Source organism: Cebidichthys violaceus, unplaced genomic scaffold (genome assembly GCF_023349555.1).
Source record: "Cebidichthys violaceus isolate CVI_PGR_0920_01 unplaced genomic scaffold, fCebVio1.0.p SCAF_10, whole genome shotgun sequence".
Classification (NCBI taxonomy): Eukaryota; Metazoa; Chordata; class Actinopteri; order Perciformes; family Stichaeidae; genus Cebidichthys; species Cebidichthys violaceus.
Window position 1 is genome coordinate 1,939,191 of NW_027176263.1, and position 27,257 is coordinate 1,966,447.

The window sequence follows — 27,257 nt, forward strand, 5'->3', positions numbered from 1 at the left end:
GCTTAAACGCTAACTACCTGCTGAACATCAGCATGTTAACAGCAAAGTAAAAAATAATTTCAAGAAATTCATTGCAAACCTTTTCTTCCTGGATTAAATTGATTGTTTGTCCTTTTTTTATTTCACTAGCAAATAGATACAAACTGAAAAGCTGGCTTATGATATGTATGTAGTATATGTACTTTTATACAAACAACTATTTTATTAACTTCCCAAAAAGAAAAAAAGAAACTGCCATTCACCTTCTTTTCTTTGGAAGAATTGAGTGAGCACATATAAGATTCAGGTTTTTCCACCACAGATAAAAGTGGACAAAAGGCGACCGAGATTGGATTTAGGGATAAAAAATCATTTCCAGGGGTATCCAGGAGGGAGCTGTTGGGGTCCATTGACTTCTCCCTTACCCGTTTGTAGACGATGAGGAGGAGACATGGATTGATTGGCCAGATAAAGAAGATGATGATGAGTTTGATTGAACACTGAACAAACATTGGAACTGTGGTCCAGTGAGCATTTGTCTTTCTTTGCTCTTCTCATTTAATTTTCTGGTTGGGTCAGTGGAAGTTAATTACTTTCCCTTCACATGATTGTATCACTGCCACACAGACACCTTCAGGGTGAGTTTTGCAGATAGTACTTTTTCAACTTAAAATAGCTTCCAATGTCATTTTCTAAACAACGATGCATACTTAAGTAGCTCCTAAATTAATAATATTAAAGATGTATGGAGTAAACACCAAAACTTCCTGTGAAAGTGTATGACCAAGAAATACACTGAAACAAGACTTAAACCTAGGCTTTTGTTGCAGAAAGAAGTCTTTGCTCCACTAAGCTGTATTGAGCAATGACCATCTGTGGGTTTTATATATACAAGCGTAAAGTCCCATCATTCATCCTCAAGTCCGGAGTTATTATTTATAACCTTCAGACAGCAGGCCCCACTGAAGTTGGCCCCACTGAAGTTGTCCTTCAGACTGTAAAAAAAACACCAAATAAATACTATGTAACATCCCAGAAAACCATAAATACTGCTAATGTTGAGCAATGTTTACCGTGTCAACAAACAGCATTGAAGATCACTCTTTTCTGAAAGTGTCTCAACATGTGACTCAAAACAAACACTGTGCAGACGGCTTGTGATAGCGTAGGCGGCGAGGGAGAGCTAGTACGGGAAATGCTTTCAAAATGTAATTGGAAATGCGATACGCAGTATGAAATAGGCCGATGCTGCCTACATCTGAAGCACATCCCCGAACAAAGCAACCTGCTATGGTCAGTCGCATCTGATCAATGAAATCTCATCCAACCTTGTCCCTCCTCCTGTAAGAGCAGCGGTTTCCCCGCGCAAATCCCTCAACTGCAGGCAACAGGGAGACAGAGTGTCAGAGTCAGAGGAGCATAGAGAGAAAGGACGAGGGTGATTGAGGGACAGGAGGAAGAAAAGCTACAAAAGGATTCAATAAACAGTTTGCAATGCCTGTTTGAAAGAAGTTGGCCCCTTTAGTGAACGACGGTGTTACTATCTGTGATTACTTTTGATAGTTCTTTTGGGAACTGAGCTAGAGTGATATACTGTATACCTGTACCTTCTGTGCCTATATTTCCAAGTTGAAGCTCAGATGTCAGCAAGTATCGGCTCAAATTCACCCTCTTTAATTTCAGACACGACTTGCAAAGTCCTAGACACACCAAACCGACATCAAAGAACTAGCACCGATGACGGCCGACCGTTGCGTTGCCCCACATCAACTGTGTCTCGGCCAAAAGGTTGCACTTAAACAATTGGCCATTTGGCATGTACGTTCTGCACCTGCTTAAGAGGTGGTGGTAGTCTGTAGTCTGGATACCTCATTCAAAAAGGAAAACCAGAAGACCTGCTGTATATTGGGGATATACAAGCTGTTAACATTAAACAAAGCAGTGTTTGCTTACCATTACCATTTAGCTTCATTTCAGAAGGTCAAGTTGTTGTGAACATATTTCTGTATTGGAATGATCAGAACAGATGATAATGAACAAAAGGTCTTTTGTTTGCTCTCCTTTCCCTGTTTTTCTTCTTTTGCACTGATTCACTTAAGCTGAACAGCCGATCAGAATGATTAGTCTCACCGATGGGCTGTGCTGCAGATTCGACAATCGCAGTCTGCTTAAAAGCTGCCGACAAAGACAGACTGATGCCGGCGGTGCTCGCGAAACAGACGCTCACCGAAGGCCTGACACAGGTGTATCAGGACCCTGAGTCTATCCATGTGGTAGATACCTCTGGTCAAACTGGAGTTTAATCTTGACTTGAAATGTTAGATTTCTAATGGCACTTACAATTACAAGCACATTTGGTTTTTGGTATTTGATATACTTTGAAAAAATATATTGATTCAAAAAAGTCAGTTTCAAGTTATATATTGTGTTTTGTTACTGGTATTTCATAGTATAGTTATTTTTGCATTAACAAACTCACAACAGATTATGTACGGAATATAAGAAGACTATAATAACAGACATGGTGTGTCCTTTCACCCTCTAGCTGCAGCGTACTCAGTAAATATAAATGTTTTATTTGGAGTGTTTTACTTCATATGCGGGTGTAGATTTGTTGGCATGAACAAAAGGTAAGAGGCGGTCAGAAAGTCAAATAAACAAACTGGTCATATTATGGTTACACACTGTTACAACTTCATCACAGTGTCAGAGAAGTTTCTCTAAACAGTACACTGATGCAAAATGGAAATAAAAGGATGAATCTTAGACTGGCCAAAGAATACCCACGGTATGGTATTTTAGGAAATTCTGTCAATGGATAGATATTATTAGGTCATATTTAGATTATATTTTTGCATGATCACGATTGCTTTCCACAGTATTTGCACTCAGTCGTCACTCGATTATTCCCCCGGCCTCCAAGTGAAGCTGTCATGGCGGTTTCTTTGTTGGGATATCTATAAAGTGAATGTTGGGAAATGGAATCATTAGCAATACTAGTTATGTTTAATATATCATAATGATAACGTTGGGTTATTAAGCAGCGGAAATACCTTAAGTAATTACTACTTTTTTTATTTAGTGCTGTAATTATCAAATGTCCCTCTCTGCAAACATGCCAAACAGTACAACACCAAGAGCACTGAAAGAAGTTGTATAAAGGATAAAATATGATTAAATGCATGAAGTAGGAATATTCAATACATCTATTTGCTTGAAAATCTTTCAGAATTTGCTCTGAATTGTGGGAATAAAACATCTAACCAGATGAAAACACCCCATCATGTTCCACTGGCAGACAAACAGAGTGATCCTTGGTAAAAACACATAAACAGAACATAAGCAGCTGATCCTACTGGAAGTTAATTGGCATAAAGTTCAGACATTCTCGGCATAACAGAAAAGATAAATTAGAGCTCACTCATGTATTTAACTAGTTTAGGCCGGGGGGGCCCCCGGTGAGTCCACCTAAAGAAGGGAACAGTAGTTGTGTTGGTTGACATCTAATGACATCACATTCTGTGAGTCTACTGGGGTCCATCAAGCCCCTTGAGTCTTTATATTTCAGTGGTAACTTCCACATCAGCGGTAATGTCTGTTACCCAGGGGCTAAAATCATGTCTATTTGATGGACGAGTCTTCATCCTCCGGGGACCAAAGATTCTTTTATTCTTTCATCCCACATTATTCTGGAAATAATCAAGAAAAGCTAAGCTACAGTGTGCCTGTTCACTGAGTGCATTATACTCCTCGCATGTTAGACTGGGCTGCTTTATGTCTGTACAAACGTATAGTCTGTAAATTGAAGAGCAGCATCGTGACGTTTTAAAAGATTGAATGTGATGAGTTTATGTCAGATGTATCAAATGAGCAGCGAAGCTTCTTCCCTGAGGAGAACATGTTGTAGTAAAACATCAACTCATGTCAAAAACTGACACAATGAAACCAAACTTTTCACAGCATCGCACCTCTTTTCCACTGATATATTATACCGTGTATATACTAATTCATATCGAAATGATTTCAAGCATAAACATGGCAGCTCTTGTTATTCTGTTGACTGCAGTCAGTAATATCAAAAGCACTTATCATCCAATGTTTTTTACAAACTCAAAAGATGCTTGCACGGAAGGTAAACCGCTAACTGTAATAGTCTGTGAGTCGTGTCCTTGACAATCAGTGGAGGCTGTGTGCAGAGGTGACAGCTTCCCACATGAAAGAGAGAAACACCACCTGCAGAGTATCAAAGTGGTTAATTATCTCTGGGTTTCTTATATTATATTAAGTACTTTCCTCTCTCAGAGCTTCTAAGCATTCATGTTTTTTTATTTTAAAACCACAGTGAGATACAGGGGCTTCAGTTAAGAAAAGCTTGTGTGGCTTTTTCTCAACCACTTCCCACTAAGTTGGGTCGTGTCGCTCTGTCAGCGTGCTTAGCACCCTCTGTGCAAAAAGCCCCAAATAAAGCTCACTTTTGGAGCAAATTATCTACTCTAATGCTAATTACATATATCAGATGTTACATTACAAAATTCCTGACAAATAGAAAGAACAAGGCACTTATATTTAGCGTGTTATATAATTATATGCATGTTCAAGAGACGGCAAGAAGTGAGAAAGTGTAAGTAACAGCATTATTGTTATTTCACACCAGCCTACGTTTCTCTTGTTGTCCACCAAGGAAACCTGTCACTGTCCCCTCTTTGTTCCACACAGTCAACACAGCCTGTTCAGCTGCCTTAATGTCAGACAAATGAATGGAGAGAGGTTATAAAATAGATGTATTAGATGTTTAAAATCACAAGGCTGCACAATACAAATTTTGATATACAAATACTTCCTCATATACTAAAGGGGCTCAGGCGTGTTTTTTAAAATCCTGCATAAATTCTCTCCTGCTCAAATGAAATGCTGGTGTCAGGTCTCTGTGGACACATCTCCACCCACAATTTAAAGCTTAAAAGCCAAAACCTGCACCCTCAAAAGCAATGAGTGATCGCTCTGTCAATACAAAGCAAGACTCACCCATGATGAAACTTTTGCTTATGTCCTGTAACTGCTGGTATAAATGTTGATGTGTGATCTCAAACTTGCCGGGTTCATACACTTTTGTACTGCAACATTAAATCAAGGGTAGAATAAGATTATAAGAAATAGATTGTTTTGTCTAACTAGGCACGTAAACGTGAAGCATATGACATTACAGTCACTTATCATAGTGTGGTTGAAAGAAGAGTGTTTGCGTTTCAGCAGGTACATTTATTTGTATAATCTTAATCCTTGTGGGAACAAATATCCAGTGTTCTGCAGCAGCTAATGATTGTACATAGATATAGAATAATGACGAGGTTTGGACTGTTCAGCAAGCAGCAACTGTCTGAAAACCTCTTTGGATCGTAGCATTCTGTGCACATACAGGTGGCAAATCAGAGCATTCATTTGAATGTGGATCGGGGGTGCTTCAGCAATGCCAACAATTACACTGCAATTCCAAAATATCCTGAATCTGTCCACCCACAAGGGAGAGACTCTTAAAAAGCATTCATTAAATGTCCCCAGCACTGACAGACACGGGAAGCCTAATATGGTATTTTTGGGAACTGTACATTATCAGGCTCTAATTTTAACACCATTATGACACTGGGAAATCATTCATTTCATTGTGTCTGAGGCATAATATCAGCATAACTCACTCTGTGGCCATCTGGCTGATATATACTGTATCTATTCGCTTTATGCCTGAAGCCAAGACAGAACGATTTCAAATTGAAAGTCTAATTTATTGGTTACACTAGAAGCAAATACTCTCATTAGTAGAAAGTCATGCCAACACACAATGAATCCTTCCCACCAAAATAACAAATCCAACACTTTCAAACAGCCTACTTGTCATTCTTCCAACCAACGTTTTAGTTTAGTTTTGTCTACCACTAAAGAGAAAACCTCCCTCAAGGGTATAAGAAGAGATAAATGCAGGGACAATACAACACAGAATACATTTCATGTCAGGCTGAAAACACCTTTACTCTATAAAGGACACGTTTTAAAAGCATTTAAATGATGACCTAGACCTTCAGTATCTTTTTCTGGCTGCAAAAAGCCTCTGACAGTACAAGTGTGAAAATGTCTTTTAGGTTAAAGAATAGACATTTGCTGCTCAGGCATTCAGGAGGTCATAAGATCAATTGTTTCACTTGAGTCTTCACTGAGCTTTACAAAACTAACTGTAAGATCTTAAAATCAATTTTTAGATTAAAGAGAAGCTGAGACAGGGAAGCTAGTGTTCTGCTGCACGGTCCTGCCTCTGGGGCGGACGGAGCTCGTGCTCAGACAGGAGAATAGAGAGCCGCAGCAATTCAAGCATGATGAAATAAAGGCACGGATTACTTTTTTTCCCCAGATCAGGAGACGAGAGTCGGTGATGTTTTTTTCTTAGCTGAAAAGTTTATTATGCAACATATCCACATGAGTGGGAAACATGACTCTCATTGTATTGCATGTTTGATTTAAGCCATGTTTGCAGAGAGGCTTGCCCTCGATGCGTGAGGCATGAAAGGTAGAGTCGCCTTGTATCACATAGACAAACAAGTGAATGGGCAAATATGCATCCATTATCATGACAGATCCCGGATGTGGATTTGATCTGAAATTCCTGGTTCAATCTCGTTGCGTGTCTTGAAAACGCAGCAGGAAAGAATACTGTGTTTGCCAACAACCTAAATATTTTATTGATCTTGGTGTACAGCGATTCAGGCAATCAAATGCTTATTGAGTTGTTTGCAGAGAACTAGGTTTCAAGTTGCTACAGGAGCTTGTAAAGTGTACTCCGTCTCTTTCAGATAAACTTTTTTTTTTACCTCTTCTGACCTGATTCTCCCCCGACAGTGTTTTGTATGAAACAGTTCAAAGTGTTTGACATCAAGACTTATTTGCGTTTGCACATGAGGAGAGTACAGCGATTTAATGTGGCTTTGAGTTGCAAAGTGAAAAGGTTTACCAATTTAGGGACTTTGTAGAAGGATAGATTACATTACATTACAGTCATTTAGCAGACGCCTTTATCCAAAGCGACTTACAATTCAGTATCTATCTACACACCGTAGACGCAGCTACGGGAGACATTTTGGGGTTAAGTGTCTTGCTCAAGGACACATTGACACGAGACTAGTAGAGCAGGAGCCGGGGATCAAACCGCCGACCCTCTGATTGAAAGGCGGCCCTGCTCTCCACTTATCCACGGTCACCCCAGATAGAAATTAATGAAGCTTTGTGTTAGTTCATGCAGGACGTGGACTGTAAGTCATGTGCCTCCGGCAGCTGATAATCAGCTGATCCAAAAAACATCAATCGCGTTCAGCGATTCAGACAAAGCGGTTGTCCGCTCAAGCTGCCGGCTCCTCAATCAGCCAGTTCACGTGTCAGGTCTTATAGGTAAAAGAAAACACATTTTGGTTAATAGTTAGCTAATAATTACACCACAATTATTCCCTGCACACATTTGACATCTATCAGGAATTGTTGTTCACCTTTGCATAATTATTGTTATTGTAATGCTGTAGATGTTGTTACCTGACCTTTTTTGTGTGAGAGTGTGGATGTCTTAAAATGCCAAAACAGTGTTCAGGCATCACTTTCTGATATTCGAAAGATTGTGATTTGAGTCCGACCTTTTAAGTTCGACATCAGATTAATGAGGGCGCTAAGTACGTACAGTGGACTCGTTTTTCTCTCTGTGCGTCATCAAGTTGATCTTTAACACAGGCGTTTGTTCAATATTTGCAGAGCTCAATGACCTGCATCTTTGTAAGATGATCCTTTTCTTATCACAATTGGGTCCTTTCATATTAAATGATAATATATTTCAGGAGTGGTAACCAGTGTAAAACATGATCATCAGTTAGTTCATGGTGCTCCAGATTTCCACGTGTAGGTCTGCCAGACTCTATGGATTTTGAATACAATAGATGTGACTATATTTAGTAGCTTTTAACTTGATCATGGATGACAACCCAGTGCAACTTCAATTCTCACATAGTATAGGTTAAGGTCACCTGTGGAGAAATAGAAAGAGGGATAATGGAATAATATCAGTCAAATCCAGGCCACTGGGGGATTTTCTCTCCTTCTGTAAGTTTCTTAGCGTCTCCTCCTGTCTCTGCTGCTCTCTACATCCTCCTGTCTGTCTATTTCTCTCCCTTCATTCTCTTCATAAATCCATTGTAATTTAGGAAATCAATGAGCCCATATGAAGACATTTTGAATAGGGAATGAGATAAAGAGAGGAATTGTATTCCAGTCGCACTTTCTTTTTACTGATTGGTGTGATTATATATTAAAGGTTTAAAGCTACAAAATGCCTACAATCTCTGGATCATACTCTTCAGGAATGACTGAGACACTTGAGTGGTCACGGTGTTTATCTTCATACACTATTGAGTAATATGCTCACTCTCAGCACTGTTTAAATAAGTTTAAGAGCCCCAGAGTCTCCTCGTTTGGTGTTGACATCTGAACAGAGCGACAGACAAGAGGCCCTAGGGTGAGAAAAATAGTCCGGTTGATCAAGAGGGAAGTAGTTCAAAGCAGAAACCCTAATTCTTGCTATTCCAGGAGACAAGAAGGGAGAGATAATTATTTTCTGGCAGGGGACACAAGTGCTTGAACAGTGAAACATGAGATATTTTTTTGCAGGAGTAATAGACGAACTTAATGGACATTTTAAACCACCACCATTCTGCAGCCCAACAACACAGTCACTGATGTTTTGCTGCTCTTAGCACATGCGATGATGACAGTCCAGCAGTGCAGTATAAGTAAACACTGGGATTTATGCAGCAAGCACTCTGGCACCAAGCATTTGGAACGGCAGGTGTAATGTGATTATGACAAATGGAAGTTCTCAAGTTGTAGATCATTTTTGATAAACAGCAGAGGATAACTGATAGGCATATTATACTGTACATGCCGTGCTTGTGTTACCCTTCATAGTGTAAGTGGTATTGTGTTGCCGAAGCCCTTTAGAAAAGATTATTTTAGAAGCCATAAATTGATGACACCTGAAGAAGAAAATCAAGAGGTGAATATTCATGGAGTCATTACAGCAAACATGTAATTTGATTGCATGATTACTTTATAGCCTGAGAATGATTTTTGTGGCTGAACCACCCACATAGTAATCTAGTAGCCTGTTCTGGTTTGTGTTGTCTCTTGCGGTGAGTGTTTCCACTTATATTAGCCGTGCTGTAAGTACGTAATAGGATACGTAATACGTAACGAGAGTCTTTTTCCACTCAGCATGGCTCCATACAGTATCACAGTCTTATGAAGTTCTCATAACTCTCCATCCTCGTAATGTTCCTGTCAGTGTGGCGGATGGGAACTATTATATGCCACAAATCATCTTTCACTCGATGCAGGGCCCCCCATAAATTCTGGCAGTCTTAAAATTAAAGAAATTAGTCCATTTGTGTATTAGCTCAGTGGTTACGCTAATTTCAGAATGTGTCTAATGTGCTCGGTAGTTCCTTCTAAGGATGGCAAAAGACAAGACGCTCTTGTCAAAGGGATTACATCACTATTCATTTTACAATATGTCAGTCTTCATCTCTTGCTTCCTCTCAGTTCAGCTCCATTGTAATCCCTCCAAAGTAAAGCTCTTGGCTATGAATGGAATCACGTCTCGCTCCTGTGTTGGATGTTTTTTGACAGACTAGTGACAACAAGCTTCGGCGGCAAAAGCCAATTGTCGATGTGGTTGTTCCATCACTCGTCTGTCGCCATTGGCATTCAAGGTTCATTAGCCAGTAATCACCCAATATAAAAAATAATTGTGGGCTATAAACCTTGTGATGGAACTGGACAACTGGCACCCATTGAACATCTTCCAGAATTAGGACTCTTATAATGTTTCTATTCTCAATATGTGCACCATATTATATTTGACCAAAACCTTTTTTTCCATACGGTTTTGTCGGTTTCCTGTCTTTTTTTTTCTTTTTCTGGTGTGTAACATCCTGCCCAGGGACTGCAGATGAAATCAAGCCTTTATGCTGGCACATTGTCATCCCATTGATGTTAATGAATGTGTACTAGATAGATAGATTGATAAAATAAAGTACCTTGTCTGTCTACGTTCACCCAATACTGGCTTTTGTTTGCTGTCAGATTGAACGTGAAGAGAATCTTTACCCTGGTGGACTGTTCGCACAATCTGTGTTTATCCGACCCAAACGGCCAATGTGTCTTTCTACTGTACTTGCGTGACAGCTCAGACTCTTGACTGCTGTCAAAACTTACCGAGAACTTACCAAGTTCTTCCTGTTATTGTCCTCCAGACCCTTATTTTTCCTTTACGCTATGTACGGTCACGAATTGTAGTCTTAAACCCTCGATATAAGTGCAAATATATCGCTCAATTTGAAACATTGTCAACTCGCATGAATATAACTCCCACCATGTCTCAAGTTTGCTTTGCATTTCATATACACCCCGCATGAGTCACCAGTTTTGATGAATAACCGTAAGCCAATCATAACTTCTGTATGAAATCTGTTATTATTCCATGTAATCCAATTACTACTCAATCCAATTTTGTTTTGAACTCGATGAATTAAATATAACAGTTTTACTGAAAGGTCAGAGAAGAGGAAATGAATCATAGAAGGGAGGTAAACACAAATAAAGTAATCCAGCGGGCCAAATAGTTTTTATAAGGTGTTGTGTTGACAAGAGCATTAAATATTGATAAAAGGAAAGTGAGATGTAGGCAAATTCAGTCCAACTTCTAGGTACAAAAGTTTCTCCAGTGAAATCTACAATATAATGATAATATATACTATCTTGGGACTGTATTCTATGACATGAGCATAGTGGAAATAGTACAAAAGAAAAAACACAGTTTATGTGAGGTTATAGATTTAGGATACGGGAAGTGGGGATGAAGAAGTGTTTATCTACATGTTCTGCCCAATGCTCTGTGTGTGCATTCATGTGTAAAGCAACCATATGCACAAGTCCACCCACTGACTTCTGTGTGCGTTTGTGTTTGAGCAGGTGACTTTTTTTTATTATCCAACCTGTCTGTCCAGATCTACATCTCTGCGTTGGGTTCATCTGGAGCTGGTTTAAAGAGAATGGGCTTTTAATACTGAGAAAGACAGATGAGACCACTATGACTTCCTCAGAGAATTTAGGGAATCAAATTTAAAAGCTATTTTAGGCTCCAGTGCCAGGTACAGTCACGTCACCTGGGTTGATATTATTGGATGAAATAGGATACACCCTCTGCCAAGTCGGTGTGTGTGTGGGGGTGTGTGTGTGTGTGTGTGTGTGTGTGTGTGTGTGTGTGTGTGTGTGTGTGTGTGTGTGTGTGTGTGGGGAAAGAAGCAGCCAGAGAGAGTGGGAATGGGTGGGGCGGCTGGGCCGTCAATGTTTGACTGAACGAGACAGAGGGGCAGCCAGCGACGTGAGATTGTGTGTGTGTGTGTGTGTGTGTGTGTGTGTGTGTGTGTGTGTGTGTGTGTGTGTGTGTGTGTGTGTGTTTTCTCCATGTCCCTGCGATTGTTCACGTTTGTAACACAGTTAGCGCTTCATTAACAGTCTATGTAAGCATGTCTGCATCCGCCAGGAGAAGTGTTTGGACTGTATCATAACCAGTTCCGTCAGCGCCACTTCTCTTTGTGGCGATACGGTACTTCGGATCACTTTCAAGACTTCTTGTAATCACCTTGTTGACTCACTGCTTGGTGATGTGTGTGTTAGTGGAAGAGAAACAAAGTGTGTGATTGAGTCAATATTTGTATGGGTGTAGCGTATCTGCAAAAAAGAGTGCGCGTGCATGTGTGGTGTGGAAGCCCACAGTCCAGTGGTCGACATGGTCTCCATCATCCGACAGCCCTCTGTACTGAAATGAGAAGTCTGTTGTGTTCCTCCTCTCTCACATAAACACATAATATCCAACTGCTGGATGACTTACACTCCCCGAGCGGGAGGTGTGACTACACACGTCTCCTGGCACATTCCTAGCTTTCTCGACAATATCCTTTCACCTCAGTCTCCTGAACCTCTTGCACAACCCCGCATCTCTGCCTCCAGCATTCAAAGACCCCTCTCCTCCTGCTGAAGCATGTTTACATAGGAGTGAGTGTGTGTTTTTTTTCTCCCTCGCCGTCTCGTTCAAATGCCTGTTCAATAGACAGATGGTTGCACTTCCTTTTAAGGATTGATCGCAATAGCCTATCACTTACATGTGTATAGCATCTGTGTAGGGTTGTATTGAAGCGCCGGTATAAGGAGTGAGGCGAAAGGTCAGGGCCTGGAATTAGCTTCACACGAAACTACATTGTTTCTCAAAGCGCAGCATTTCATAGTTTGGATTGTGGGAATTGTTAGGAGCGAGCTGTCATTGCGGCGAATTTAATGCACAAGCGTTTATTTTTTTCCTTTTAGACATCCAACACAGCCTTATTGCAATGACAGTAACTTAACTCTTGTTTTAAAACGCACACAAGGTATGCATTGGACCTCATCCAGGTTTAGATTTATTGTGAGAACGACAGAAAGGTGAACTTTCAATGCTCTCTATACAGTCCCCCTCAAGTGGCTACAGCCTTTTGGTTTGACATATTCCTGAGCCATTCTTTCACTGACTCTATTTCGCCGCTCTATTTTTCTTGCGTTCACATACACACATACTACACAGGCATGTCTAAGTGTCTAAGAGTGCCGTGACAAAAGATTCCAGCAGCTTGTTACTGAGGCTGTCAAAAAGCGAGGAGACCCACCACAGAGGTGAGGATGTGTGTGAAATCCCATGAGCCTCCAGCACTGGTCAGGAGCATAACAACATCCTACTTCTCTTTCCACGTGGAGATATTTTCCTCACACCGAACTACTGGAATACCAGAGCTAATGACTAAAAGAAGAGGAATTATGTTTATACTGTGTGCAACTGTCTAGCATTAGATTGCTACATTTTGGTGGAAATGTATGTCTGCCCAAATTTTGTTAATAAGACTCACCGCAACAAGTCCAGCAATTTAAAGGACAAATTGCACTGTTTGTAATTGCCCTGAAGATCCACATATATAAGCATTTCTTAATATACGTCAGCGTCTTCTAAGACTGCTACAAATTACTGTTGGAAACGCTTTTACTGTTTTGACGCAGCTACGGTTAAGGTTTGGTTAGGTTAAGGCACAAAAATGACTTGGTTAGGTTATAGGCAAAGATCATGATGGGGGTTAAAATCACTACTTTGTAAGGTGAGGGAACGACTGGGTCATGGTTAAATAAACACAATGTTGACATATGGGAAAAAAAGGGAAACAAACCGTAGACTCTTTTATCAAAGTCTGACATTTTGTTGACCCATCCAAGCACACCTTGATGGACAGGACATGTCGTTTTTGGGTCGTTTGCTGAAACAAGTGATACTGTCATTTTGTTGTGAGGACAGTCTGTCAAACACTCCGGAAAAATGTGTATTGTCAGTATTTATTTTTCTAACGAGCTTGGTAGCCCCTCTTGCCAGCTAAAGCATGTCAGGTGTTTAGGGCTTTTGATCAGGATTTGTTTAAAAAAAAAAAAAACTGACACAGGACATGAACACTGGGGCTGGTTAAACACTTTGTACAACCATCCATTTACTCCAACCTCCTCTCTAAGCTTTGCACTGTGAGAATGATTTCTATGTTGGAGCTAAATGTCCCAGTGAATTGAATTCATGAGTGCAAATTAGTTGCATATGGAGATAGGGTTACAAAATATACTACCGCATGTTGAGATTTAGAGAAACAACAAAAAACATAGCTCACATTTTGCACCTTGTAAATTGTAGTGCAGTCCCTCTACCTGCTCTTGGTGCAACAGGGATCATTCCAAGTATCTTGTTTTGGCCGGATCCCATGCACAGCCATCCTTGGCACTCTGCATAACCTCTCACACTGATTATTATTTCACTTCCTCGCATTGTTATTTTATCAGACCAAGCTCCCGTCAAACTGCCGTCTGTTTATGGCCGCTGGTGCCAGTGTAAGCAGGACTCAGACACTCTGCTGCAGTAATCTGGATTGCAGCAAAAAAGACACCTCAATAAAAGCAGATCTCCTGGCTGCCCACAGTCATAAAGGAGAATAAACAAGGTTAGGGCAGAATAATTATGCCGAGCTGCTTCCTGGTATTAAGGGACTGACGGGACTTCTTCCATTGTACAGACACGAGTCCTGTTTTTCTGGCCCTACAGGCAGAAGAGTTTATACGGGCCATGTTTACATTTTCAACTTGAAGATTCACACTTGATAACTTATGTATTGATATTTCTGTGTTTGGCTGTATGGCTTTCTGCTTTTCCTTCTCTCCTTTTCAGTAGATAAAGTAAAGTGAACACATATCTGTCTCAACTACTTTTTCCAGAATGATTATGTCTACACATTTAAAACCATTATCTTCTTAGCTGGCTTGAAAACTAAGGTGTGAACATAGCATGGCTTTAGGGATGGCAAGGTCTATTGGTCCACTACTTTAGTCCAGAATATCTAGAGAAAAACTACCTTAACGAGCAGTCATTACCCAGCTGTTGTGCTGCAGATGAAATCCTTTTTGCATGATCACATAATCTGAAAGAATTTATGAAAATATAGGTTAATGACAGCAGCTGTCATCCCCCCCCCCCCATCAGCTGCCAGATTGTCTCTAAGAAATGCCATTTTGACAATATGAAAATATAGATCATTGCCCAAACCTACCGTGTATCAACCCAATTTAAGAACCTCCTTTGACCTCAGCAACTTTTATCTCATTTGAAACCATGTAGCATTAGAAAACTGTGATTGTCTCAGAGTTGTTGAAGCAATAGCAATCTGAAATTAATTCAACCATGAGCAGACATCAGCAGCAATAACAAACAACGTGATTAGTTGTCATTCATTACTGGGTGCTGAGAGAGAAGTGAGAGACCAGCCTGATGACTGGTGCAAAGTTGCTCACTGACGGGAGGAACTTGTCTTCAGTTTTGTGCAAAGGAGACGCAACATAATGTAACAATTGTCAAGTGAAGGATAGATATGTTCACTTAATGTTTCTTAGCTACAAAAGGTGTCACTTTAGTTTGTATCAGTCAACTGTTTCAGTGAAATCCATAGCAATTAGTTTATTATATGTTAAATAAATGCTGTTTTACTTCAATTATTACCAAATGTTGATCTAGTCAGTATGAATACAAACATTTATCAACAATTAAATGTCAAAAAATCAATACACAATCCACACTATGCAAAATAACACCCACATGTGACCAGGCACACTGGCTAGAAGAGACTTTATTTTTTCCACCGTGGAGAAGGTTTTGTCATCCTGTGCAATAATCTTTTTAATTCACCTTATCTCTTCTGCAAATCCTCTGTTTGCTATTTGGGTGCAGAGAATTTCTCACGCACCGTTGGTGGTAATAGATTAATGGTTGGCTGCTTTTGAGAGGCACATTTCTTGTCTGACACAGAGTGTAAAAGATGGGCCTATCAGGTGCCTCCCATGAATCACACAGTCGTATGTGAGATGACGTGTCCAACCCGTTCTTATTCCCAACTCTTTAAATATAACGCTTGGTCAGTGGCTCTCAGCGTCTGATACAGACGCACCAAGGCACCCTTTACCCTTGAAGGCTCAGGGTAGCACTTCCTGAAGAGGTGGGTTTTCAGCCTGCGCCGAAAGATGGGCAGCGACTCTGCTGTCCTGACGTCAGTGGGAAGTTCATTCCACCACTGTGGGGCCAGGACAGAAAACAGCCGTGACCGGGTCGATCGGCCACAGGGACCTCTGAGCGACGGTCAGAGGTCCTGGCGGACAGTCACTACTGTGTAAGAATGCTTAGTCAAGTAGCTTCAACCTAAAAACTAAGCAAACCTGTTGCTAGAGGGTGACTGACAGAGTGTCGTAGTTTAAAACGTAGGGCCACTGACCAACCGTCAGCAATTGATGAGTTGGTATTGAGAATGTTTTGCATTCGACCATATCTGACTCTTGGCTCCTAGGGAAAAACACACAAAACTATTTGGTATTAATACCACATGGACTGCATTTACACCAAAACCCAAATTTGAACGTGTCTGCTTTAGAGACAGCTGCAAGGATCAACTGTCTGAAATTCAAGCACGATGTTAGCAGATGGAGTTGTTCCCCAGTCTAAATGCCATGTTAGTTTTGGGAAAATATTAAATGTGTCAAGACAAACATTTTTTGCTCCCTAAATTTTCCAGTATTATTGGACATATGATGCCTGTAATAAAGGAGACAGGGTGATGCTTCAAAGGCTTTTGTTATTTAAGTCAGAAGAAGTTGGGTTTTAGTTTTCTGTTCTCTTGCCAGCTTGCCACCAAGCGAAAACCTCCGGTGATGAGAAATTAGGTTGAAATGCAGTTTCTCAAATGGCAAATGCAATTCCTTAAATGGCCAACTTTACAACAGAAATAAACATGTTTACAGCCTGGTCCTCTATTAGCTTAAATCCCCGTTATCGGAGCAACCCACTTTGAGATTCACAACGGCTCTGTAGAAACCTATGGTTGACGTCACAGAGATAACTGCCATATTTTATACACTCTATGCCTGTCACACATACCATGAAGAAAGTAAACAACAAAGAAACAACCAGTTAATGTTGCGTATTGCCCATCCATGCTATTTCTTTCCCTTGAAGAGATTTAGATGCATATGAATCTTACACTTTATTTAGCTAGTTTATTCTAGTATTCTAGTAATAGTATATTACCACAATGATTATAATTTATAACATAAAAGCCACTCTGTTTCAACTGAAGTGAAAATGAGTGATATATTACATTTTTGGGTGAACTTAAAGTGTAAAGTTATTTAAAACCCTTTATGTCAGTATCAGCAGAAATGTATATTTCTCAAATAAAAATAAAAACAAGAGTGGAAAAGGTTTACGATTATTAAAAAACAGCATTGTGTCAACAAATTGAGTAAATCGAGTCATTAACATTGTAGGCTAATCCTTAAAGCCTGCGAACAACCACAGGTGTTTTCAGTTGATTTGGCTGATTAGACCTCTGATCAGGACTTTTGTGGGTGTGTATAGGCTAATTGAGTGACATCTTCCTGAGTCTCCTGTTAGCTTTGTTGCACCTCTTAGGGCGGGGCAAATTACACCTTTATCATGCTTATTGATAGATGATGATTTGAGACCTGATAAAGTATCATCAAAGCTCCGGACTCCTTCAACATGATCAGAGGTCTAATCAGTCAGAATAACTGAAAACACCTATGTGAATGTTGCTTTAAGAATGAATGCTTTAAGATTTCAGTCTTTGTTGATTTGGAAACACTCATAGTAACGGTTTTAATGCTTCAGGTCCCAGAATTATGGGGGCAGCAAACAGTCAGTTAGCGCTAACTCAATACAGCTCTGGTACTGCTGTAGAAGAGAAAAAAAAGTAAACTGTGAGATGATATCAGTAACTCTGCATTATATCATTTCCTGTGAACCCATCGTTCAGTTTATGGATCATGGTCGCCCTCCGCCGTCAGACACCTCCGTCATTTTGATGCCATAATTCTTGGCACCCTTGTGCATAGAATCGCGGCTCCACCAGCGAAGACTTGTTCAGCAAGTCATCTTTTGCTTTGTCATATTTCTCACTGAGACAGACCAGGATGGTGGACATCCTTCATGAGCCTTCCTTATCTGTAGCTTTCGCAAACCTTTGTTTGGAGGAGGTGTGGTAAACGCTTCACACTCGCTTAAGATTTGCCTGACTGAAAATCTTTGAACTTTAAGAGTGGACGTAAAGCATAGACTCCAGCAGGTCCATCTCCTGCCAAGTAGGCACTAAATGCTTGTTCTTGTCAGCAGTGAGCACCTGACAGATGGCCTCGTGCTGTTTCACAACCCTTGTCACCATCTTCTGGCAGCAGCCTCATCATCACCAGCTTGTGATAGATTTAGCTCATCCTGTGCGGTCCCTTTTTCTTTTATGAACAACTTCATTAAACACTACCTCTTTACACCCTCACTTCGATGAAATTGTTTGAAAAATATTGAAATTAATCACCATCAGTTAAAAGGTGCTAAATTCAATTAATTAAATGTGTGTGTGTGTGTGTGTGTGTGTGTGTGTGTGTGTGTGTGTGTGTGTGTGTGTGTGTGTGTGTGTGTGTGTGTGTGTGTGTGTGTGTGTGTGTGTGTGTGTGTGTGTGTGTGCGTGCGCGCGCGCGCGCGTGCGCGCGTGTGCGCGTGTGTATATATCTATTATATCTTTATATCTAGGTGCAATTATATAACAAAACCGGACCAAAATATAATTGATTCATCAAATCTAATAAATTAGCATTATAATTAGCGTTATCAACCATGCTGTTCCATCAGTCTTCTGTTATTACTGTCTTTGTTAAATTAATGTTTTGAATTCAGGCTTTGGCTTCACATTTCTCACCAAATACTATAATGGTGTAGTGCTTTGTGGTGATTCAGAAAAACTTCTATGTATATACTACTGGTTCAGAGCAAACACTTCCCCTGAATGGTCCTGGGAGAAAAATGACATTTATGAGTCTACAAAATGCATTGTCAGAGTGGCTCTGATGTTTCACTGGGCCGCATGTCAGAGGTGGTGGGGAAAGAGCAACAGACTGCAGTTGCTCCTCTATCTTCCTACGCTCTGTGTGCAGCTGGGGGATCTATGATGTATGAAAAAAAGCTTTCAAGCAGAGTTTGCAAATCCCAAAGATATGTGTTTACTCTTGGAGCTACCAAAAGTCAGAGCCTTTTTCATAGTTGAGAACACTGGTTTTGTTGCAGATTCAGATTTTACTCAAAAAAGATGTAATAATTATGAATAAATAGTAATTTAATTATCCAGCATGATATATTGAAAGCTCCACCTTGGACACCTTACATTTAACAACATATGTGCTGATGATGCCTCTCTTTACTCTTCACTTGAAGTAAAAAAAACATTTAATGCAGTACATTTACTGGGCTGTATTGAGATGTATACTACTTCAAAGGAAAACATTGTACTGTTGGGTATTCATAGTTGTACTAATAGTTCATATTTCTACTTCAGAAATTTGATTAGGCTAACTAATCAAATAGGCAAACTATGTTTGCATGGAAGAAAATAACCGTTTATTTTCCCAATATCTGGTCAGTTTATTTAACGCCTGTTTGGAAATTCACTGTGATCGTGTTTGCATACTGAAGTAAACACATGGTCTGCCGGTAAAATCATACTTAATATTTCAAACGCAACCGAGGAACTGAACGGCACAGGCGGCTGGGCCCGGCTTAGCGAAGTTGTTTTGCCAGAGGAAACATTATTATTAGTTTGGCAAAAACTTACACAATTTGAGTGGCAATGGCAGAGTGTCAGAAGTTGTTCCAGCAAGGCTGCTTAACTCAACACACAGGAATCAGTAACTCCACAGAGCCGTCGGTGCTGTGGTACTATTGCCAGATTACATTTCACCCTGAAATAAGCATCATTACCACCTTTTATCACTCCGAATGACCTGGTATCTTCAAGAGTTATCCTTTATCGTGCAACACCACATCACCCAGCTTTGAGGGATAGCAGAGGCTTGATTGAGAGGAGTTCGTGGATTCTTTTTTTTGTGAGTACGAGGCATTGTTGCTTTTAATGCACGGTCAGTGACCACTGTTTGAAGGCCTGAGTCTCTCCTACACTCGTTGTCCGTCCTCTTGCTACAAGGCAAAATCTGTATGCATTCAGTCTGTAGTTGCTCTCTTGTAAATGCCAAAAGCCCGAACTCTAGTTTTGTCAGTCCGCTGTAGCTTTCCAATTGTTGATTAGTTTTTCTCAGCCTGAATAGTAACCTTTCGTTTCATGGTTGAGTCTAGTTCGGCCTTGTTTGGCAGTAGCCTTTTCTGTGTTCTAGCTGTTGACACCTGAGTTGTTTTTACAATAATGCCTCATTGCAGTAAAGTGCTAAAACCCCCTGACTGCATCCAGATGTCTCTCTGCACTTGTCTCAAGTGCAGATTACATAAGGTGCTACATGAGCCAGTTGTTAAGTTTTAGACAAGCCAGCATGAAAAAGCAATACCAATATTCTTTTTCTTTCTTTTTTAACAGAGAAACTGTTGATTAAACCTCCCCAAGCTATATACCAATGTAAAGAATGGTACTCGGAGAAATGCAACTTGTAGAAGAGCATCTCTTTAACTCAAGGCATGTAGTGGCACTCAAGGGGTTGCATCAAATTATAGCAGCTTTAACCTTTATCAAAAAGCACTTATCAACGACTCATCGTTGTTGGACATTATCGGTACGTACTGCTGCTCTGCTGCTAATAGTTGCTGGAAATAGAAACCTGAAATGGCCTTGTATTATCCACCCAATCATTTAGATGGATCCTTGGACCCAACTTGGATTGCGCTGTCGAACCCTGGTAGGACAAAATGTCAAGGAACACGAAACACAATAAACGAATATCGATCTCTCTGTGCACCTGAAACCATCACACCTACGTGCCTGCCAGTCAAACATAAGATATAGAGCTTAGCGTGGGTTTGGACAGAGAGAGATAGACACTATAATGGCTTCACTGTGATAGCAGCTGGTTTTCAAAGTCTTGCTAGCCCACCCATGTTGTCATCTGATGCATAAAGTTTTCATCTTAAAAGGCTTGATCAGTTTAATTATAGGGGAAAACAAACAAACCACTCGCTGTCCGCTGTCCTCAGCCAGTTTCTGCTCTCGTGGGACTACAGATGAGAATCTATGGTAGTTAATCATTGCAATTTCAGGCGACAGCCAGGCTTGATTGTCCCATATAAATATTTTCGCTGTGGTATTAGTCAATGTTGGGCACAGAAATGGAGCATGACTAAACAGCATACATATAGACACATACATCGTATATACTGTATATTTGACAGAATACAAAACAAGACAAGCATCATTTTATCCAATCCGTATAACTAACATAATTTAGTTTGTGTTCTCAGTGTGCTGTACTCAAACTAAACCCAATACACATGTGCCGACATTGAACTATCCTGTCACTCTTAAGGCAGCAGAGGCAGGTACAGGGGGTCTGACATTTGGCCTTTTCCCATAGGATCCACTCTTTCCTCCCCTGTTCTGCAAGCCTCCTTTTGCTGCTATTCCCCAGACATGACACTGTCTGATTTTCCTTTTTTTATTCCATTATTTGGTTTTCTAATTTTATTTTTATTATCCTGTGTTTACGCCAAGTCAAGGTAGCAGATTAAAGACAGATTTCCCTACTGTTAAGCCCTTACCAGATCTTCACACGGACACATTTGGCCCTTGTAAGCCAATTAAAAGATGTTTAACACTCATTAGCAACACATTGCTGTCTTGAATTCTCAGTAGAATTTGCTTTGTGAAGGGTAAACTTTGTTTTCTTTTGAGGCTTTTAAGTTTGCTGTTTATCATTAATGTAGTTTGTTCTTGCATGCAAGCGTAGTTGTTAGATTTGTATTCATCTACATCTGGTTTTGTTTTTTGCAACGATATAATTGTAGGTTCAATGTTTTTTTTCCCATCTATGTGCGCATATGCATGCACTGTATTTGTATATGCACATAATGTATACAAATCATGTATGTGGCTGTGCATGCTCATGTAACATAAACAATATTTGTGTGAAATGTGAGAGCATATTCTGTGTGTATGTGAATGGATGCAGTGGTATATGTCCACAGAGGGGATAGCGGGGAGCCCACTGGTAAAAGTAGTAGCAGCGTGCGCTCAATGTCACAAACGTCTGTCAGTCGCTGTTGGCTACTGAGGTTCTTTAACAGCTCTGTGGGAGGTCTGAGATTCTTTCAAGGCATAGGTGCAGCACTTAGCTTCAAATACCTTTGTCTGTCGTTTGAAATATTGTGTGTGTGTGCTTTTGTGGGTTTGCTGTATATGTGTTGTACATGTGTTATCTGCACATGTATTTGTCAGTTGCTCCGGGGGATGTTCCTACTTGTCCCCTGGGATAACAGGTTGGAGTTCCCTTCACACAGGCCGGTTAAGGATAGTGTCCGGTTTAAAATAAACCATTGTCATAAACGTCAGCTTAAGAACACCAAGTTAGTGACTTTCACATTAAAAAGAAAGGTCAGGGTAGTGAGCTACAGTTATCAATTCACACAAAGTATTTTTGCCACATTTGTTACTAAAAAATTACTAGATATTCTATACTAGATAGCATCTCATTTTTTTTCAACACATACAAACATATACATGCACACTGAATGCAAAACACAACGGTAATTATGACTGATTCACAGGAAAACTTGAAATGGACAGGACATGCTGCTCCACAAAATGACAGTCCCTGCTATTATATAATTACCAATAACTGCTTCAACGAAAACCACAGGGTTTTCCATTGTGAAGTGATCCCCAATCAAACAACAAACAGCACTCTCTGCTATTTTCTCTCTGTTTCACTATTGTGTTTTGTCTCTGCAAAGCTTTCTTAGAAGGCTCCTGGAACAGTAGATCAAGTCTGGTGGCAAATTCTTCTTTGTCCTCCATTCTTCATGCTGTCTGCAAGTCCCTACTTAAGATGATGCCTGCATAATGTTATAGCCCAGCTGTCGCCAGCAACGTCGTTTTTTAACTTTTCGCTGACTTTGACTTAGGTTATGAACAGACACACCGGTTGTTTTCTGTTGCCTGTCATGTTCATATTTTAGAAAAAAACAATTGACAGAGTTTGAGCATTAACACTACAAAACACATTCACTAGAAAACTGTTTCACTCTGTATGTGTTGAGTGACAGACTGACAGACAGACAGACATAAGACACCAGACTTTGAATAAAGATCAGCAGTGGGCAACTTCCACACCTGATCGGACAGAAGAAAAACACCCCCGTTCAAGGCCAAATGTTATGCAAGGTGCAATCCCAACGCAGCCATCTTTACAGACCAGGCAACCATGTGGGAAAATTCATTACCTGTGTTTAAGTGAAATTTTTTTGCAATTTGCTGCATGTCATAAGTGACAGGTGGTAAATGCAGTCAGTCTTTCTCACTGGAAATGTTGGCTGTCTAGCCTTGTTGATTTAGATGCCTAGTTGTAATTTGATATATGGCTTGCAATGCATTCACAGTGTGCATACAGATTGTCTACAAATGCAGTTATAAGTGATTGTTTAACAGGGCGGACAAATCAGACCCAAGCATCGTTGTCATTTCAGACATCCAGCTTGGTAGAGTAGGTTTCTAGCCTCACCTACTGGATATGATTAGAATTGGCAACTACTCATGTGTCCTTTCTCCATTTTATTCTATCTGTCATCCCCTAACCCCCTTTCTACTTCCCCTTTTGTGCCAAGTCCTTCTCCCCCCCCTCTCTTTGTACCTCCCTTCTTCTCTTTCCTGTCTTTCTGTCTCTGTCTTTAGAATATGCCAGGACATAACAATGAGCTCCAACAGCACAGACCCTGGACTCTTCCTGACTGCAAACACCTCACTACCAGCAGCTGGAGCCTACCCTCAATCCAATGCTCTTCACCAAGGAGGAAGTGGAGGAGCAGCCTGGTTGGCTTTTCATGTGAATACCCTGGATGATAATTCCTCCAGCAAACTCTTAAACCTCACCTCAGAATCCCAAAACGGGAATGTAACTGCGCCCCTTGGTCCCTTGGGTGGCCACCCTTTGTGGCAGGTTGTCCTTATTGTCTTGCTGACAGGCATGCTGTCACTGGTCACCATCATCGGCAACATCTTGGTGGTGGTATCCTTCAAGGTTAATCGCCAGCTAAAGACGGTCAATAACTACTTCCTGCTGAGCTTAGCTGTCGCTGACCTCATCATAGGGGTCATCTCCATGAACCTCTACACAGCTTATCTTGTCATGGGCTACTGGGCCATGGGCAACTGGGCCTGTGATCTGTGGCTGGCTATAGACTATGTGGCCAGCAATGCATCAGTTATGAACCTACTGGTCATCAGCTTTGACCGATACTTTTCGATCACAAGGCCTTTGACCTACCGGGCCAAACGTACCACTAAGCGAGCTGGGATCATGATCGGCCTAGCCTGGTTTGTTTCTCTGGTCCTGTGGGCCCCAGCCATCCTATTATGGCAGTATTTTGAAGGTAAAAGGACAGTGCCCTCAGATCAGTGCTACATTCAGTTCCTCGAAGAGCCCACTATAACCTTCTGCACAGCCATGGCGGCTTTCTACCTGCCTGTGACGATAATGAGTGTCCTCTACTGGCGCATTTACAAAGAGACCCAGAACCGTTCGAAGGAGTTAGCTGGATTGCAGGGTTCGGGGAGTCGTGGTGGGATAGGAGGAAGAGGTGGTAATGGTAAAGGCGAGAAATCACGTTTTGTCCATCAGACAGGAAGTTCTAGAAGTTGCAGCAGCTATGAGCTGACCAGGTTGTCCCGGAGAAGGAGCACATGTCGAGAACTAGTCGGCCGCTTCCACTGCTGGCCTGGGGTCCGTTCTTGGAGACCTGGAAGTATCCGACAGGGGGAGGGGGATCCAGACCAGAGCAGCAGCGACAGCTGGAACAATAATGATGCAGCCGTCTCGCTAGACCACTCTGGGTCTTCAGAGGATGAGGACTGTGGGGGCAAAGAGATGATTACCCAGAGTCATTCTATTTTCTCTATTGTTCTCAGCCTGCCTGGTATAAAAGCTGCTGTCAACTCCCAACTCACCTCATGTGAGGATCTGGATGCAGCCTCAGAGGAGGATCCCCTCAGGGGAGCGGAGTATAACCGAGACAGCCTCTCAACAGTCACCGCTAACACCACTGCCACTACTACTCCCGATGAGGCAAACAGTTCAGAAAATAGTTATCACCAACGCTTCTGCTCACGAAAGATTCAGTCAATGCCTACCATCCAGGCTACCTCTAACCAAGGCTCGGATGCTCCCCCAACAACTACTACTACAGTCGCCGACAATACCACCACCAGCACCACCACCAGCACCACCACCAAATCCCCCTCTGTCCCAATGTCCTTCAAAGATGCAGCTCTGGCAAAGCGTTTTGCAGCCCGAGCCCGGACTCAGATCACTAAGAGGAAGCGCATGTCCTTAGTGAAGGAGAAGAAGGCCGCTCAAACTCTCAGTGCTATCCTCTTTGCATTCATCATCACATGGACACCGTACAACATCATGGTGCTGATCAATACCTTCTGTAAAGTTTGCATCCCGGAGACCCTGTGGCGGGTAGGGTACTGGCTGTGCTACGTCAACAGCACTGTCAACCCCATGTGTTACGCCCTGTGCAACAAGACTTTTCGTACAACCTTTAAGATGATTCTGCTGTGCCGCTGGGACCAGAAAAAAAGACGGAAGCAGCAGTTCCAGCAGAGGCAGTCTGTGGTATTCCACAGGAGGATTCCCAGGGAGTCCACGTAAAGGACAGGCAGTTTGAATGGTTAATAACAGGGAATCGAACGATTTAACATAGGACAAGGAAATGGAAGAAGCAGACATCTAATTGTTTCTGTGGAGTTTTTTTGCTTAGAGATCCATAATGTGTTTCTCTGCTGGTATGTCAAGCACAGCAACCCTATGTGGTTTTCTTGCGGTATGTGTTTGTGTCAGTGCATCCATTGAGCAAAGCTGTTTGTATGAATAAAGGGTTGTGTAAGGTCAGTTACAGAGATGAAAACTTGCCTACTGTCCTTGAAGAACTCCTTACCTTTTCAGTGTGGGAAACAATAGAAAAGGGCTTTAAAATGCATCGCAGACGAATATTTGAAGTGCAATTGACACAAGGGAAAAGGATGTCCTTGTCACAGGGTTGGGGATTTATTATCATTTCTCTCTGTGGGTAGCTAGATCTGTAACGTGCAGAGTGGTTTTGCCTTTCAAACAAAACTATGTATCTGTAATACGTCACTGAAAGCCAAGACAAACACTATTTTGTGTCACAGGCTTCTACATTGTACTGATTTGACCTGTTGTCCTCTTGACATGTGTTTTTATCAGAACTTCTGTACATTGCCTTTCTACATGGATATAGCTTTCCTGTGTCTGATGGAATATAACACGTTCTTGAATTGTGTCCTTACTTTCAGTCAGCAGAGATCTTGTTATTTTTGTGATATTCATGTTTGGTTTTCTAGATATTCCTGAGATTTTGAGCCAGTCTGAAAATGATTCTTCTGACGATCTGAGTTGTGAATATTTTGTGTGGCACTGCAGTCAGTGAACTACTGTTGTGTTCAATGTGATTGTTGTGGTTTTTATGGTGGAGACAATAAATACATTGGTTGTGTTTTATGTACTTGCAGTTCTCTGTCACGAGTAATGATTATACATTGATGATATTCTGTTTGTGTACATTTGGATATTTCTGACTTGATACACAATGATTTATTGCAAACAAAGATGTTCATTTATAAAGATGTGTGTTTTGATTTTACACTATCTTTCAGATTTCCACAAAATGATACATCTAAAGAACTCTTTGTAAAAGGCCGCCCATCTTTGATATAGTAGAGCAATGGCAGCCTCTAGTGGCTAGACAAGGACAAGTGCAGTATCAAATTTTAATCATAATTGTGCAACAATTATTCATACTGTAAGCCTGTTTTGTTTTGTGAATTGGCTTATCGTTTCACAAATTTAATTTAGACATTTAATCTAAAAGAAAATCTATCTGGCATTTTACAAAAGAATGGCCACAATCATTGACGTTATAAACTGATTATTATTTTTTGTTTGATTTCATATTATTTATGGGAGAGGTTGTTTTTTTTATTAATTAGATTTGCAGCAATTGATTTGTAAGTAGAAATTAAAGCTGTCTTGGTCATCAGGTTCTTCGATACAGAAAATGGCCGAACACCACACATCAACAAACGTCAGCATAAAGACAGCAAGAATTTATCCTTTTTTTGTAATGCACATTTTGTTATTCTCATTTTTTTATATTTTTGCCACACCTAAATCTTGAAAATTGTGTAAAAGATATTGAAGGCGAAGAATAAACGGTTTGCCAACTGGCATATTGAAGAATGGGTCGATTGGATTATGTTGATGGAACTATATGACTTATGTGTTGTATGCAAAAGAGATGTTAAAAAATATCCCATGCTTGTCATCAGTGGGTATTTTGTTTGCTTTCAACCCAATGTGCTCCAGTGTCATGATACATTCTTCATCAAAATATGAGATTTTAGTACTTAAATATTGGGAATGTAAACTACTAAAATGATGAACACAAACATTTTGTTACATTTCAAGTATGCCAATCATACTCATATTTTAAGTCAATAAACAAACAAAAAACGTAA

At 40.7% G+C, this 27,257-nt stretch overlaps 1 protein-coding gene across 3 annotated transcripts in view; it reads left to right on the top strand.

The window, feature by feature from the left end:
* Positions 1–27,257, top strand: part of chrm3a (cholinergic receptor, muscarinic 3a) — a 76,064-nt gene extending 48,807 nt beyond the window's left edge. For 2 of the 3 annotated variants that reach the window (XM_068720043.1, XM_068720052.1), the window contains one exon: positions 23,391–27,257. In XM_068720043.1, the coding sequence (XP_068576144.1) occupies positions 23,410–25,371 (1,962 nt within the window). In that variant the 5' untranslated portion in view covers positions 23,391–23,409 and the 3' untranslated portion in view covers positions 25,372–27,257. Of the gene's footprint in view, positions 1–23,323 lie in introns of all 3 variants that reach the window. The other variant, XM_068720062.1, reaches the window with a different exon arrangement.